The sequence below is a fragment of the Biomphalaria glabrata genome, chromosome 13 (assembly GCF_947242115.1).
Source record: "Biomphalaria glabrata chromosome 13, xgBioGlab47.1, whole genome shotgun sequence".
NCBI lineage: Eukaryota > Metazoa > Mollusca > Gastropoda > Planorbidae > Biomphalaria > Biomphalaria glabrata.
This window is the reverse complement of record NC_074723.1, coordinates 29421362-29436200: the sequence shown is the minus strand read 5'-3', so window position 1 is coordinate 29436200 and position 14839 is coordinate 29421362. Positions and strand designations below refer to the sequence as shown.

The 14839-nt window shown below is 35.4% G+C and overlaps 1 protein-coding gene across 3 annotated transcripts; it reads left to right on the top strand.

The window, feature by feature from the left end:
* The first annotated feature begins 3245 nt into the window (after positions 1-3245).
* On the top strand, positions 3246-14557 carry LOC106053630 (ficolin-2-like). 3 transcript variants are annotated; one of them, XM_056008044.1, is made up of 7 exons: positions 3246-3499; positions 7588-7661; positions 7817-7874; positions 9453-9848; positions 10640-10735; positions 11318-11413; positions 13771-14557. In XM_056008044.1, exons 1-7 carry the CDS (start codon positions 3439-3441, stop codon positions 14400-14402), a joined length of 1413 nt encoding a protein of 470 aa, XP_055864019.1. In that variant the 5' UTR covers positions 3246-3438; the 3' UTR covers positions 14403-14557. The 3 variants fall into 3 exon arrangements, with proteins under 3 accessions (XP_055864019.1, XP_055864021.1, XP_055864020.1); XM_056008045.1 differs by lacking the exon at positions 3246-3499 and adding an exon at positions 7214-7232; XM_056008046.1 differs by lacking the exon at positions 9453-9848.
* The last annotated feature ends 282 nt before the right edge of the window (positions 14558-14839 follow it).

The window sequence follows — 14839 nt, the reverse complement described above, 5'->3', positions numbered from 1 at the left end:
TGTAAGAAAAAATATATAAGCCCCAAATCAAATTTGTTCAGTATATCAGTAAACTTAACAAAAAGTAATCATCAAGACTCTTTTAATGAATAATACCGTTGTTTATTAGTTAAATAATGCACAAGTGACAGATTTAAATTGATATCGCTTCACGTCGTGCATTCTGTGCAGCAAAGACATCTATAACATCAACTACTTCGATACTTTCTAGTATTTGTGAGCACACGTAATTCCCATATGAAGCTTGTTTCCTCATATGTCTATTGGTGATTGTATTACTGTTTGTTGATGAAAAGTGCTCGTGCATCAATGACATCATTGAAAAAGTGATTTTCCATTTATTTCATCATACAAACAGGAAAAGTAGCACAGTTTGTCACAAGCGTGTCTTCTAACAGGTGTCTTGGTTCAAGAAGAAACCCAAAGGTATCCATTTTCTTTCCAGCCTTAGGAATCTGCCCTTCATCTCCATATGAAATCTGTCCAGCAATTCTGTCGCAACACGTTTGAATTGCAGTTGTATTGACAGTCCTACATTAGAACTCAACTTCCCATCAAGTCTTTTCTTTCATATGGTTGTTTTGATTACAGGGAATCCATAGTATTCACTACCTTCTTTTGCTTTTTCGATGGATTGGGTTTTTGTCAGTTTCTCATCATTTTTCAGAAAGCATGAAAGGGTACTAATTTCTTTAGCAGATTCCCGTATATGCAGTCCAGACTTTTGTAGTTTCTTCTGAACTATATTAATTGGGCGCAGGAGCTTTGACCAGAATTCAAGATAGGCAAAAAATGCTTTATTTTCCAATGCATGAAGAAGATTCTGTGCTAATATTATATGGCATTACGTCATTGTTGGTTGTTTATGTTTTGTGCGAAAGTATACAAAAGTGGGAAAGATCCATATCTCGTTATGCTCGAGTATAGAAATACTCCGATAAGTGGACTGCCGTATTCACCATCACAACTGCTGACGAGTAGAAGACTCAAGGAATCATTCCAACTGATCCCAAACTATTGAAACCATCGGTAGCTGAAAATGCAGAGACATTACTCAACGAACGACAGATGAAAAGCAAAGTGAAATACGATGCAAAAGCAAGACTACCTAAAGATTTTTCTGTCGGAGAGTTCGTCTAGGTCAAACATGGCAGAAAGCAGTTGTCATAAAAAAATTCAGCACCCAGATCTTACATCATAAAGACAAACAATGGAAAAACATACAGAAGTTTCAAGTTTCGATGAAGACATCTCTGGGTACTATGATACCGATGAAGACAATGAATTGCAAACTGTTGCAACAAATGAAACAGACAGTTATAGACCAACGTCTAGAGAACTTGTTCAGTCAAGACAACCAGAAGTGGACGAATTGTTAAAGTTCCTAGTAGACAGGGCCGGTCGCAGTGGGCGCCGCGCTTTCATAGGCCCCGCGCTAATTCCAAGTGTACATTATTAAATTAAACAATTATAACGTATATAAAATAACAGGGTTTTCGCGACCTCCTGATTTTTCAGGGCCTCCAGGAAATCTCATGAAAAGGCAAAATATACGATAAAGTCCTGAACTTTTTTTGAATTTATTCAAATCTCCTGAAGAATAGACGAAATTGACATTTTGGGGTGCCAATAAATAAAAAGTGGCATTGCGAGCTTTCATTTGATAAAAATTTATTGCAAAGACGAAAGTAGGCCTATTTTCTAATTAAAAAAAAAATAATTTTGACATTATGCTTATCCCTACCCAGACTAAGCCCCGTGCGATCCGTTTCGCATAAGGCCCCGCAAATGCTAGGGCCGGCCCTGCCAGTAGATATCACTATTAAGAACTTTAAAAGGAAGGGTGTGATAATAACTTCAATAGGAAGGATGTATTAATATTATATGATATTACGTCATTATTTTTTGTTTATGTTTTGTGCGAAAGCAAAAGGATTAGATCATTAGATGTAAATAAAAAGAGAGAGTTTCCATTGGATTGAGGAAAGATAAATAAAGGGGTAATAACTCGAGTGTGAAGTTTAATTCTGAAATTATAGACTCCAAACCTGAATAATGGACAATTTTAGCATTGTTAAGAATAACTTTTAGTTATACTCGATTCTGTAAATTTTGCTTCAAGGTTAATTTGTGTAGCCATAAAATACTCGCCATTTAGATCTATTATTAGTAAAGGTAACAAGATACCTGGAATTCGCTGTATATCATGCAGTTTTATTCGTGGCAACAAAGTTTAAAATGGAAGACTAATATTATCTTAAAAAATTGATCTCTGCGGCAAAAATATTTTTAAAATATCTAGGTTTAGTCTTTGTGATAAATTTAATCCATAAATGTTGATAAAAAAAAGACACCCGTTGACACTATTTGTCAATCAAATATATTAATTTATGTATTTACAAATAAATTTCGGACACCCATTTGGGGGCCCCCCTAGGTGGGGGCCCGGGGGGATTTTAAAATTCTCCCCCCCCCTTAGTTACGCCACTGGTTTAGCGTGCTTTGTCGATGGACAAGAGACAGCACTTGTATGAGCTTTGCACGTAAAAAGACCCGTGTAATGATCATGTGATCAGAAGCCTTGGCGGACCAGAGACAGTTGAGTTCAGTACAGTATTGAGAGGAGACCCGAACTGTTAGTCAGTCTTGAAGTCGGTCCTAGTAGAGTCCTCGAGTGAAACGTACAAGTTTAGGATGAGATAAAGTAAAGTTTAGTACGGCAGTTCGGCGATGCACTGTGGTTAAAATGTTTCTTCTGAATGATCTTTGCTGTAAGTTGAGTCAACTATAAGAAACAAATGAATGAAAGCATTTTATCGCAAGTGAAAATCAATCCAGATTTAAAGTATGATCAGAGAAGGGAAATAATAAATGTGTTGGAGGATTTTAACGATATCATGTCTGACATACCAGAAAAAGAAAACGTGGAACAATTTAAGATACAACTGTTGGACACTAAGCCTATTGCACTAAATCCATGTACTTTACCAATGACTATAAAGGATAAAAAATCAAAAGGACAGAAACATATTGTAAACATTTGTTCCGATATACAAGGCCTAGCATTCTGAGAGAAAGAAAACACACACATTTAGTCACGTCTAGTTTGTCTCAGCAACAATGTAACACCCACATAATGCTCACATGTTTATTTCAGCACACTTCTACTCACTTTCCTTGACCTTTACCAGGAACTGTTTGATAAGAAACTATTTTTTCCCTTGCCTTCAGCGACTGGTGTCTTTGTTCAAGCGTACATTTGCTTATCTCTCTGTTACCATAGAGTTTTCTTATATAATTAAGTCCTTAACTCTTCTTGTGCTTTGACAAACAGTTGTCGCCCTTAGCACGTGTTGATAGAAAACATCCGGATGTCATGTCTATAAATATTTTTTAAAAAGCAACAAAGCCTTAAAAAAAAAAAAAAGATCTTTTAAAATGAAAACTTTGTTGTTTTGTGTGGCTTTCAGTCTATATTCACTTCAATTCGCTATTACAAGTAAGTTACAGATTCTTATTCTAGCTATCTCCATTCTGGAAATCAATACTTTATAGAATTTTTTAAAATAAGATAAGATAAGAGATAAGATAAGATAAGAGATAAGATACTTGTTTTTGGTCCAATCTCAGATAGTATTTGCAATAGGTTAACCTTGTACATGATGTATAACGTACGATTAGGTAAGTATCCTGTAGAGGAACTTCTAGCTCTGAACTCTAAAAGTGTCCATTTATGGCGTATTATTAAGCCGTTACAATACCTATATGCAGTGGCGTAGCATCCATGACGCGAAGGGGTTTAATGAACCCGGGACCACGACAATTTTGGGGCCCTCACTCGATGGTGAACAACATAAGCTCTAGCTCAGGGCCTCCATGAAATATTTAGTAGTTACATAAAATATCTGGACTCAAATAGCTTAAGGCCTTTTCAACTCTAAATAAGGCAGTGCATGGTATGTAGGGGTTTCATATCGCCTGGTACCATGACTAACGACCAATCGTGACATGCCCTACACTGCAATTTTGTAAAAATAAATGATTAAAAATGTTTTAAAGTTTTCTTAAAATATCCTAATTGTCATATCAAACTTTATATTAACTTCAAAACATGAGCCCGTGTTCTCAGCTAGAATCATTGTAAGGAACTGCTTTCATCAGATTTATTATAAGGTGATGACGGTGCAGTGGTGCTGACGTTTGGGTCCCATATTCCTAATCTTTCTTTTGTTTTTCCCTTTATAATAATTAGGCCCTTGATAGTATTAACTTTTTTTCAGCTTTTTTTTTTCTTTTTTCCATTACCAGAACTCTAGATTTAGACTTAAATAGCTATTAAACAAGCCAAAGAAACATCATATTCTGTTTGTCACTAAGGAAACCATTCAAGATGTTGACTTTTAGCTAATTACTTATTGTGACGGTATTGGGGAGGAGGTTTATAACAAAAAAAAAATGTTACAGAAATAGCGAATTTTACATTTATCTAGGCATAGTGTCTTTCACTTGAATGGCTGCTTTGTCATCTGGTATGTGCACTAAGTCGTTTAGATGGTCTCGATGGTCTCGATGGTCTCGATGGTCTCGGTGGTCTTGATGGTCTCGGTGGTCTCGATGGTCTCGGTGGTCTCGGTGGTCTTGATGGTCTTGATGGTCTCGATGGTCTTGATGGTCTCGATGGTCTCGGCGGTCTCGGCGGTCTCTGTGGTCTCGGTGGTCTCGATGGTCTCGATGGTCTCGGTGGTCTCGGTGGTCTCGATGGTCTCGGTGGTCTCGGTGGTCTCGATGGTCTCGATGGTCTCGATGGTCTCGGTGGTCTCGATGGTCTCGATGGTCTCGGTGGTCTCGATGGTCTCGGTGGTCTCGATGGTCTCGATGGTCTCGGTGGTCTTGATGGTCTCGGTGGTCTCGATGGTCTCGGTGGTCTCGATGGTCTCGGTGGTCTCGATGGTCTCGGTGGTCTCGATGGTCACGATGGTCTCGGTGGTCTCGGTGGTCTCGGTGGTCTCGATGGTCTCGGTGGTCTCGATGGTCTCGATGGTCTCGGTGGTCTCGGTGGTCTTGATGGTCTCGGTGGTCTCGATGGTCTCGGTGGTCTCGATGGTCTCGATGGTCTCGATGGTCTCGGTGGTCTCGGTGGTCTTGATGGTCTCGGTGGTCTCGGTGGTCTCGATGGTCTCGGTGGTTTCGATGGTCTCGGTGGTCTCGATGGTCTCGGTGGTCTCGATGGTCTCGGTGGTTTCGATGGTCTCGATGGTCTTGATGGTCTCGATGGTCTCGATGGTCTTGATGGTCTCGGTGGTCTCGGTGGTCTCGATGGTCTCGATGGTCTCGGTGGTCTCGATGGTCTCGGTGGTCTCGGGCTTACACCCTAAGACAGCACAAACGTTGTTGTTTTTCCAACCGAATCGTCCAAAACAAAATAATGAACAAATTTCTACTCATTACTTTTCATGAACACAGACACCATGAACGACTGAGAACGGTGGATGGTGTGAACAAGGAGCACATTGAAGAAGTTGACAATTAGTGAATGAAATTAATTCATGGCATAGTGAATGTTAGCTTTAGCGTTAGAATGCGACAACCTTTCATTTTGTGGTCATCCCGAAGAAGAGTATCGCTTTGGTGACACAAGTAACAACAACAATGTCTTGGCAGTACGACAATTTAAGAAAACAAAAAAACTGTACTTCAACCCACAGATTCAAAACGAGATACTAGACCTGTTGGGCAATGCAATTTTAGCAAAACACCTAAAGGAGATCCAACCTGCGGTATTGTTCTCTATCATGACAGCACTCATAAGAGTATTTACAATGTATTAAATTAGCATTATTTTCTAAAAATGTTTTACGAACTCCGAAGACGAACTGCCCAAAGAAATTTGTTATTTGTAGGTTTTCATATAATAAATAATCATCTTTCTTTAAATGACAAAAGATGCCAAGGCAATGATGGTTTTTCAATATGAGCGAACAGTACAATAGCCTCAGTGGCGTAGCTAAGGGTTTGGAGTTCCGGGAGGCTTGTAGGGCCCAATTCATTTTGACATTAAACATCCTGACAGTAGATAAAGGCGTACAATTTAATATCAAATGTTAAACAAATTTCGGACACTCATTTGAGGACTTTTGAAGTGGAGTCCAGGGGAAATTTTAAATTTGGGGTGGGGCATCAACATATTCTTAAACACAATCCTACGGGTACCTAGCTACACCACTGCCTGTATGTTCTGATAATTAACTATTTCATATGTGACTTTATCAATAATTATTACAACTACAAACTCTCACGTCTTCATTTATTCCATAATAAACAAGAAATTTTCCAACACAAATATTCATTCATATTACATTCATTCATGTTGAGTATATATATCACTCCTTGCCATCACAAAATACAGTTGTAATAACATGCATAGATATAGTCCATTGGTCTAACTAATGCTAAGATGTTAATTGATTCAATAATAAATTTCTCTACGAACAAAGATTTTCATGACCATCAAACTACCCAACGTCTATTCTGTATCTATCCGACAATACCTTATTTTTGAGACTCCCTGTAATCCCTGTATACAAACATGATGAACATACTAGTTAGCCTCGATGTTTTTTTTTTTTTCTTAACTTATTTGAGTTATGTCCCCTTGGTACATCTATAATTCAAAATTTAATACCAAAATATTATTGTCCACTACACTATGTGACTTATTTTTGTTTTCGTTCTCTTTGGGGTAAACCTACACACGAGAAATGTCAACTAATTGTCTTTGAAAATGATTTCATTGAGTTTTTTTTTTGGCAGCTGTAGAAGTTGCGTCCCATTTTGAGAGAGAAGGAGAGAGAGAGCGAGAGAGGGAGGGATGGAGGGAGGGAGAAAGAGAGAGAGTGTGTGTGTGTGTCTCTCTCTCTCTCTTTCTCCGCTATCAGCATCTGGCTGGTGTTGGGTTTCCGTTGTCGCTGGATGACGTAACGCAGACCACTGTACCGTAGACACCAATGAAATATTTTCTGTCACATAACAGTGACACACAGCCGTGCTTAGTGTCAACGAAAAGGCTTTGTTTTACACTCCGACAGTGCTTCGAGGCCGTGTCAATTCGCAAAACTATTGTCGTATCAAGCGGAACCTATCGAGACCAATCGTTATATAGAAGGCCTGAATACTGACCTGCAACGTCACAATCTGTGGGTAGTTTGGACCACTAGGTCTTTACCACGTCACAGGTCTGTGAGCACAACCAATCCGTAGAGTATCATCTTCATTTCTTTTTGTCTTTTGCCTTGATTAGAATCTGTTTAATTGCAAGCCCGTCTTTTGATGTTGTTATTGTTGCTGTCTTCCTATCGCTTTCTCTGTCTGCCTCTTCCTCTTTCTCATGGTACTGTTCTTTAAAGGAAGGTCTTTGTGAGCCCTGATGACCTTGTTGTATGGTCGAAAAATTGTAGTATTTTTTTCATTCATAACATTGGTCAATAGGTCATCTTGGATCCCAGGTGCCATTTCGATCAATTTAAAAAAAAAAATTCTGATAGTTATTTGTTTTACTAATATTAATTTAATTTCTTAATTCTTTCTTAGTACCCCAATTAGATTTCAATGCAAATTCTGTAGCCCCAAAGGAGCTGCTTCAAACATTAACTTTAAACTGTTCGGTAAGTTTAAGCTTGTATTTTAATTTGAATGAAGTCATTTGCCTTGAAGTTGTATATTTTATCAGTAATTTTTTTTTATACTTAAATATTATAGTGACTTTGTATAATTGTCCTTTTATTTTTTCAAAATTTCTTTTTTTTCTATTGATGTTTAGGTATCTAGCTCCAATACAAGTCAAAGTTCACACGTTCATTTTATGTACATACTTCACGGTAATGTTCTCAAATTCATATAAATTCTTCTTTGGTTTTTTTAAAAAACTTTTTAGTAACATTTCCTGGTTGTTCTATCTGATCTCTTGTGAAGTTAAAAATAAGAAATAAAGTCTCGCTATCTCCTACCCCAGGGATTCTCAACCTGTGGGTCGCGACCCCCTTGGGGGTCGATTGACAATTTGCCAGGGGTCGCCAAAGACCATTGAAAAAAATGGATTGTTTTTGTCTACTCCTCCATTGCTGTGTATGTATATGGGTGGGGGGGAGGGTCGCGTCAGACTGGGGGGATTGTAAAAAGGGGTCGCCGAGAATAAAAGGTTGAGAACCGCTGTGGACCTACCATATCCAGCTCCAAGTCTTTATTTAATAACTCACCTAATGAGGTCATTTAGAGGAGGGGAGTGAAGCATAGAGGGACATATAAAATGTATAATTAAATTGTAAAAATTTGCAAGTGATATTTGTTCAAGTTTACCGTTTCCAAATTGAGGCTAGAGTTCCATACAGGCAAAACTACAAGAAATACAAACTACTGATTTTATTCATGGTGAAACTATTAAACAGACTAAAAAAAAAATGAAAATATCTAAGTTTTATAATAAATTAAAAGTTATCATGAAATCCCCATGCTGAGGACATTATTAAAAAAACAAACAAAGCATTTTCTTTTTAATCAAACACTAACATAGATCTAAAATGCAATTTAACACTAGTAAGTAGTAAGTAGGCCAGTAGTAACATCTGATTTCTGGAATAGTTAAAAAAATAGTGCACTAAACTTAGAAAGCCTTCAGGAGAGAAGACTCATAAGTAATGTAACAATTATACATAAAACACTGAACCATAATCTTCAAATACAAAACAAAATCTAATAAAATACTCAGAAAGACTCAAAAAAAAAAAAAAAAAGAATGTCATTCCTTTTTCCTTATGCTAGGAGAATTTTTTTTTACAAATGCTCCTTCTGCAATAGTGCTATAAGAGCATGGAATGGGTTGCCTGAGCAAGTCAGGAAAACCAGTGACTTTGCAAAAGTCATTAGTTAACATGCATGACGAGATGTATGACGTAATCATCTTATTTTCATTATATAAGATAACAAGATAATTTAGTAGAAAAAATACCATTTTAGATTTATAACAAATTGATATTCAAATATGATTAGAGACACTTCAGTACAAAAGAATAAAAAATAAATAATCAATAATACATAAAACACTTTACTATAATTTACAGATAGAAAAACAAAACCTAATGAAATACTCAGAAAGACACAAAGATAGAGGTACATTTCTTATTCCATACGCTAGAACAAATTCGTACAAGTGCTCCTTCTTCCCTAGTTCCATTAGAGAAGAGAATGGGTTGCCTGAATTCGCTAGGAAAAATAAAGACTTAGTGGATTTTAAGTTACTGATTAACATGCATGACTAGATTGGCACAAACAATTTATATATGGAGATGGTCTCCTTTTTTGAAGTAACATTTGTTATGTATCAGATAAGATTTTTTGAAAAAAATTAACTCTATTTAATTTGAATAAAACGAATATATTGATACGTATTTATCACACAGAGACTACAGGAGTACTAGCTTCTATTTATAAGACTCAATATAACGCGGTTACTCAAGACAAAGGCTTAACTAGCGCACACGGAACACTCTCAAGTCAAGAAACAGAAGATTCCTATCTCCAATTAACATGGGCAAGCCCAAACGTGTCTCAGTCTGGGAAATATTTCTGTGGAGCGCACGGTGTGAATCGATCTGGAGCAGAAGAAACCATCAACGCTACAATTACAATAAACGTTGAGAAAATAACTTGGGAAGATTTGGTTCATAGTTTTCTAAATTTGCATAAAGATGTTAATGAAGTCAGACAAATACATACATCTCATAAGCCAGACGTAATTGTCTTGAAAGAATATATTGAAGACTCTATGGTCACCATTCATAAAAAAATAAACGAAGGTAGTTATGGATATTTTGTTGTATTTGCTCTGTCTGTCTGTCTATTACTCTGTCTATCTATCTGTCTGTATGTCTGTCTATCTTTCTTTCTCTCTCTCTTAGATATTATATTTATTGTCTGACAAATTAAAATGTTTTTAAAATAATGATAATAATAATATTATTTAGTAGCAATAATCTACCACATATTATCTATAATATATTGCTCAATTTGTTATTTAAGGTTAGTCTCTAATCAGGTCTTGCGATATATGGTACACGGGATGTGTATCTCATCTGTCTGTATGGGCCGTAGTTAACGTGGGTGACACGTGACCTGCCCAAAGACCAACCATTTTTACTTTTCTCCTATTTTGGCTACACTTCAGAGTTGGTTAGACTCAAGGGTCTAAAAAAATTTAAGTCTTTACCTTGCAATCGATCTCTTGGCTCATCAGTTCAAAGGCCGATCACAATACCTTATTGAGAAAAAAATAATACTAAGGATTGTTCTCGTGTCCGAAGATTAATGAAGAATGCAGTGTTTCCCGGGAAGACGCAGCCCCAGCGGTGACCTACATATTTACGAGAGCATAACCATTGTCCGCCAGTGGTCAATTTAATTGTTTTTTACGCCGTCTACGTCTGTCCGCAGCAGCAGATTTTTTTTGGGTCTCTATTTTCTAAATAAAAAAACAGACATAAAAATATATTACTAAGTAATTTTCTATTTGTATTACAAAAAAGGTTTAAGAACTATGAATATAAAACAAAAATGCTCAATGTTCATTGTATGTTTTCATCTCATGTAGTCAAAGAAAGTCAAGAAACAACTAAACAAGATATCACTCGGATCAAAGAAGACCTTAATATAACAATCGCATCTATTCATAGACAGATTAACGAGGGTAATTAACGAGAATATGTATATGTATAGAGTGTTTTTTTTTATATTTTTTGTAAAAAAAAAAACAAAAAAGGTGCCGGTTCTCAGTGATGGATTGCTTAACTTTTAATAACTAATAAATTAATAATAAACTTTAAAATGCAAGAAATGTAATACTTTTTTTCACCACATTGAAAAAGGCACCGTGACGGTGCGAACCGTCACAAAAAAAGCACTGGATAGATAGATAGATAGATAGATAGATAGAGAGAGAGAGAGAGAGAGAGAGAGATGTGTTGTAGGTTTTGATTATATATATAGATAAATAGATAGATAGATAGATAGATAGATAGATAGATAGATAGATAGATAGATAGATAGATTGAAAGATAGAGAGAGAGAGAGAGATGTGTTGTAGGTTTTGACTATTTATTGTATATGCATATAAAGCGGAAACAGGCAACTTGTTAACTATAAGGTCAATAACACTTGTGTAATTCATATCACTTTCAATATATAGTTTTTTAATGTAAATTAATGACAGTTCAACAATGGCCGTATACCAGTAATGATAAAATGTTCTAATTTCGATTGGCTAATGAAGGTGAAGAAAGACAAGGGATTATTCAGCAAGACATCATGAGATCAAACGCAATCTTGAACAGAACTCTAACAAGCATTCAAACCAATCTTGATGAAGGTAAGATTGTACTGGTAGAAGGTCTTTTTTTTTATCTTTTTATTTTTACCAAATGTTTTCGGGATGTTCCTGCATCTCGTGCAGCCGTTTTTTGTTTTCGAAGAAGAGAGAAGTCATTATGTTGTATATACTTTTTTTTTCTAGCCTATAAGGCTAAAATAATCCATAGTTGGCATTAATCTCTCTCATTTCTAGCTGCTTATAATATGCCATGGTACTTAGAAACTAATAGAGTACATTAAAGATTTCAAGAGACTCTGAAGACATATACAATGATCGTTAATGGTTTGGGCGTATACTTTTTTTAAATGTAGTTATAACTAGCACTCTGGATACTTAAGTTGCATAGCTAATCCATAGCCTTCAGTTATAAATGTATATCCGTCTATAACCAAAAATAATGTAATTGTCGTCTTTCATAACTAATCTAGTCATAAATAATATAACCGTCTTCATTCTTAAATATAGTCTAGTTGTCTACAGTCATAAATAATATAATCGTCTTCATTCTTAAATATAGTCTAGTTGTCTACAGTCATAAATAATATAACCGTCTTCATTCTTAAATATAGTCTAGTTGTCTACAGTCATAAATAATATAACCGTCTTCATTCTTAAATATAGTCTAGTTGTCTACAGTCATAAATAATATAACCGTCTTCATTCTTAAATATAGTCTAGTAGTCTACAGTCATAAATAATATAACCGTCTTCATTCTTAAATATAGTCTAGTTGTCTACAGTCATAAATAATATAACCGTCTTCATTCTTAAATATAGTCTAGTTGTCTACAGTCATAAATAATATAACCGTCTTCATTCTTAAATATAGTCTAGTTGTCTACAGTCATAAATAATATAACCGTCTTCATTCTTAAATATAGTCTAGTTGTCTACAGTCATAAATAATATAACCGTCTTCATTCTTAAATATAGTCTAGTTGTCTACAGTCATAAATAATATAACCGTCTTCATTCTTAAATATAGTCTAGTTGTCTACAGTCATAAATAATATAACCGTCTTCATTCTTAAATATAGTCTAGTTGTCTACAGTCATAAATAATATAACCGTCTTCATTCTTAAATATAGTCTAGTTGTCTACAGTCATAAATAATATAACCGTCTTCATTCTTAAATATAGTCTAGTTGTCTACAGTCATAAATAATATAACCGTCTTCATTCTTAAATATAGTCTAGTTTTCTACAGTCATAAATAATTTAGTTGTCTACAGTCATAAATAATTTAGTTGTCTACAGTCATAAATATAGTCTAGTTGTCTACAGTCATAAATATAATCTAGTTGTCTACAGTCATAAATAATATAACGGTCTTCATTCTTAAATATAGTCTAGTTGTCTACAGTCATAAATAATTTAGTTGTCTACAGTCATAAATAATTTAGTTGTCTACAGTCATAAATATAGTCTAGTTGTCTACAGTCATAAATAATTTAGTTGTCTACAGTCATAAATAATTTAGTTGTCTACAGTCATAAATAATTTAGTTGTCTACAGTCATAAATAATTTAGTTGTCTACAGTCATAAATATAATCTAGTTGTCTACAGTCATAAATATAGTCTAGTTGTCTACAGTCATAAATAATATAACCGTCTTCATTCTTAAATATAGTCTAGTTGTCTACAGTCATAAATAATTTAGTTGTCTACAGTCATAAATAATCTAGTTGTCTACAGTCATAAATATAGTCTAGTTGTCTACAGTCATAAATATAATCTAGTTGTCTACAGTCATAAATAATTTAATTGTATTCAGTCATAAATAATCTAGTTTTCGGTCATCAATATAATCAATATCATCAATATAATCTAGTTGTCTTCTATGGTAAACTTTTGTTTATAATTATTATTTTTATTAATTTTATGTTGCTCTGTGTGTCTACTAATTATCATCCTTCGTGGATCTATCTTTTCATTAGTAGCCTCCCCGTGAGAGGCTGTCCAGGCCTGAGGAAGCATGACAGGCCAATTTTCTGTTGACTCATATTTCTCAAGGCCCTGGCCAAATTTAGACTCACGGTGCCCCCACTGCGGGGAAGAAGAGGAAACCGTGTCTCATATTCTGCTTGACTGCCCCAGACTTGCTGATCTCCGTCTCGACAGGTCTGGGAAACCAAAAATTCTCGACCTGTATGGTGACCTGTATTTACTACGCAAAACAGCAGGGTTTCTATCCAGGGCTTTTGCAAGAGAGGAGTTGAGCCTCTCAAGCCCTCACTCAAATGAAGTTTGATTATGATGATGATCATTATACATGTTTATCGCGGATATTTCTCATTGTCCTTAGATTATTTAGAGTGGTTCTAAAATTAATCTTCACGTTTACCTCTTCAGTAATCACGAACATGACGCAACCAGAAACTTGTAATGACGTCAACAGCTCTGAAGACCGCGTAGTGGTGACATTGAAGTCCGGGTTAAAGGTCATGTGTGACACCAAGACAGACGGCGGTGGATGGATCATCTTTCAGAGAAGAATCAACGGAAAAGTAGATTTCTATAGAGGCTGGAAGGAGTATCGTGACGGCTTTGGAGATTACAACATTGGTGAATTTTATCTGGGAAATGAAAACATTTATAAGTTAACATCTAGAAGGCAACATGAACTAAGACTTGATTTGGAATTTCAATACAAAAATTATAACGCTAAATATGCGCTATTTAAATTGTTAGGTGAAAATGATAAGTATAAACTAAAAATAGAAGGCTTTTCTGGCAACTTAGATGATAGCTTATCATACCATAATAACCAACCATTTACGACATTTGATAAAGACAATGATAAATGGATGAATAAGAATTGTGCGGTGGAATGCTTAGGTGGCTGGTGGTACAATGAGTGCCATTATTCTAACCTTAACGGTAAGTGGGGTAGTAACCAATCTCACCAAGGTATTAACTGGTATAGTGTGACTAAATTTACTGCTAGTGCTTCCTTTGTTGAGATGAAAATGCGGGGACTGTAATTACCGTACTGAATATAATAAATGGGACCATATAAATCACTATTTAGTTTAAACAGTCTGCTAGCAGTAGTATTTGAAAAAAATACGTATTACGATACCATAAAAAAGTGTATTTCTAAATGTGGTAGAAATATACACTTTATGTTTAACATTTTCGTGCCTTGTCCTCTATTTTCTATTATATAATAATTAAAATACTAACCCATAATTGTTAATCCATGTATGGCTCCATGTATGAGATGTCTTTCATTGCTAAAATACCATATTTGCTTTTTTTATTAATTATCTTAAAAGAATTATCTTTGTATTAGAAGCCTGTTTATATAGCTTACTTCATCCGCAAAGCGATTTTAGATCATCTAAGCGTGATCAAGAAATTAAGTACGCTTGAACGTGGCTTATCTTGGTTTCCCATGAAAGGGGCTCAAGGTTCGACA

Excerpts from the sequence above, each read along its gene's own strand:
- LOC106053630 (XM_056008044.1), top strand. The coding sequence starts at position 3,439 with ATGAAAACTTTGTTGTTTTGTGTGGCTTTCAGTCTATATTCACTTCAA. Across the intron at positions 7,875-9,452 it reads TTTTATGTACATACTTCACG|AGACTACAGGAGTACTAGCT; the intron begins GTAATGTTCTCA and ends TTTATCACACAG. Across the intron at positions 9,849-10,639 it reads TCATAAAAAAATAAACGAAG|TCAAAGAAAGTCAAGAAACA; the intron begins GTAGTTATGGAT and ends CATCTCATGTAG.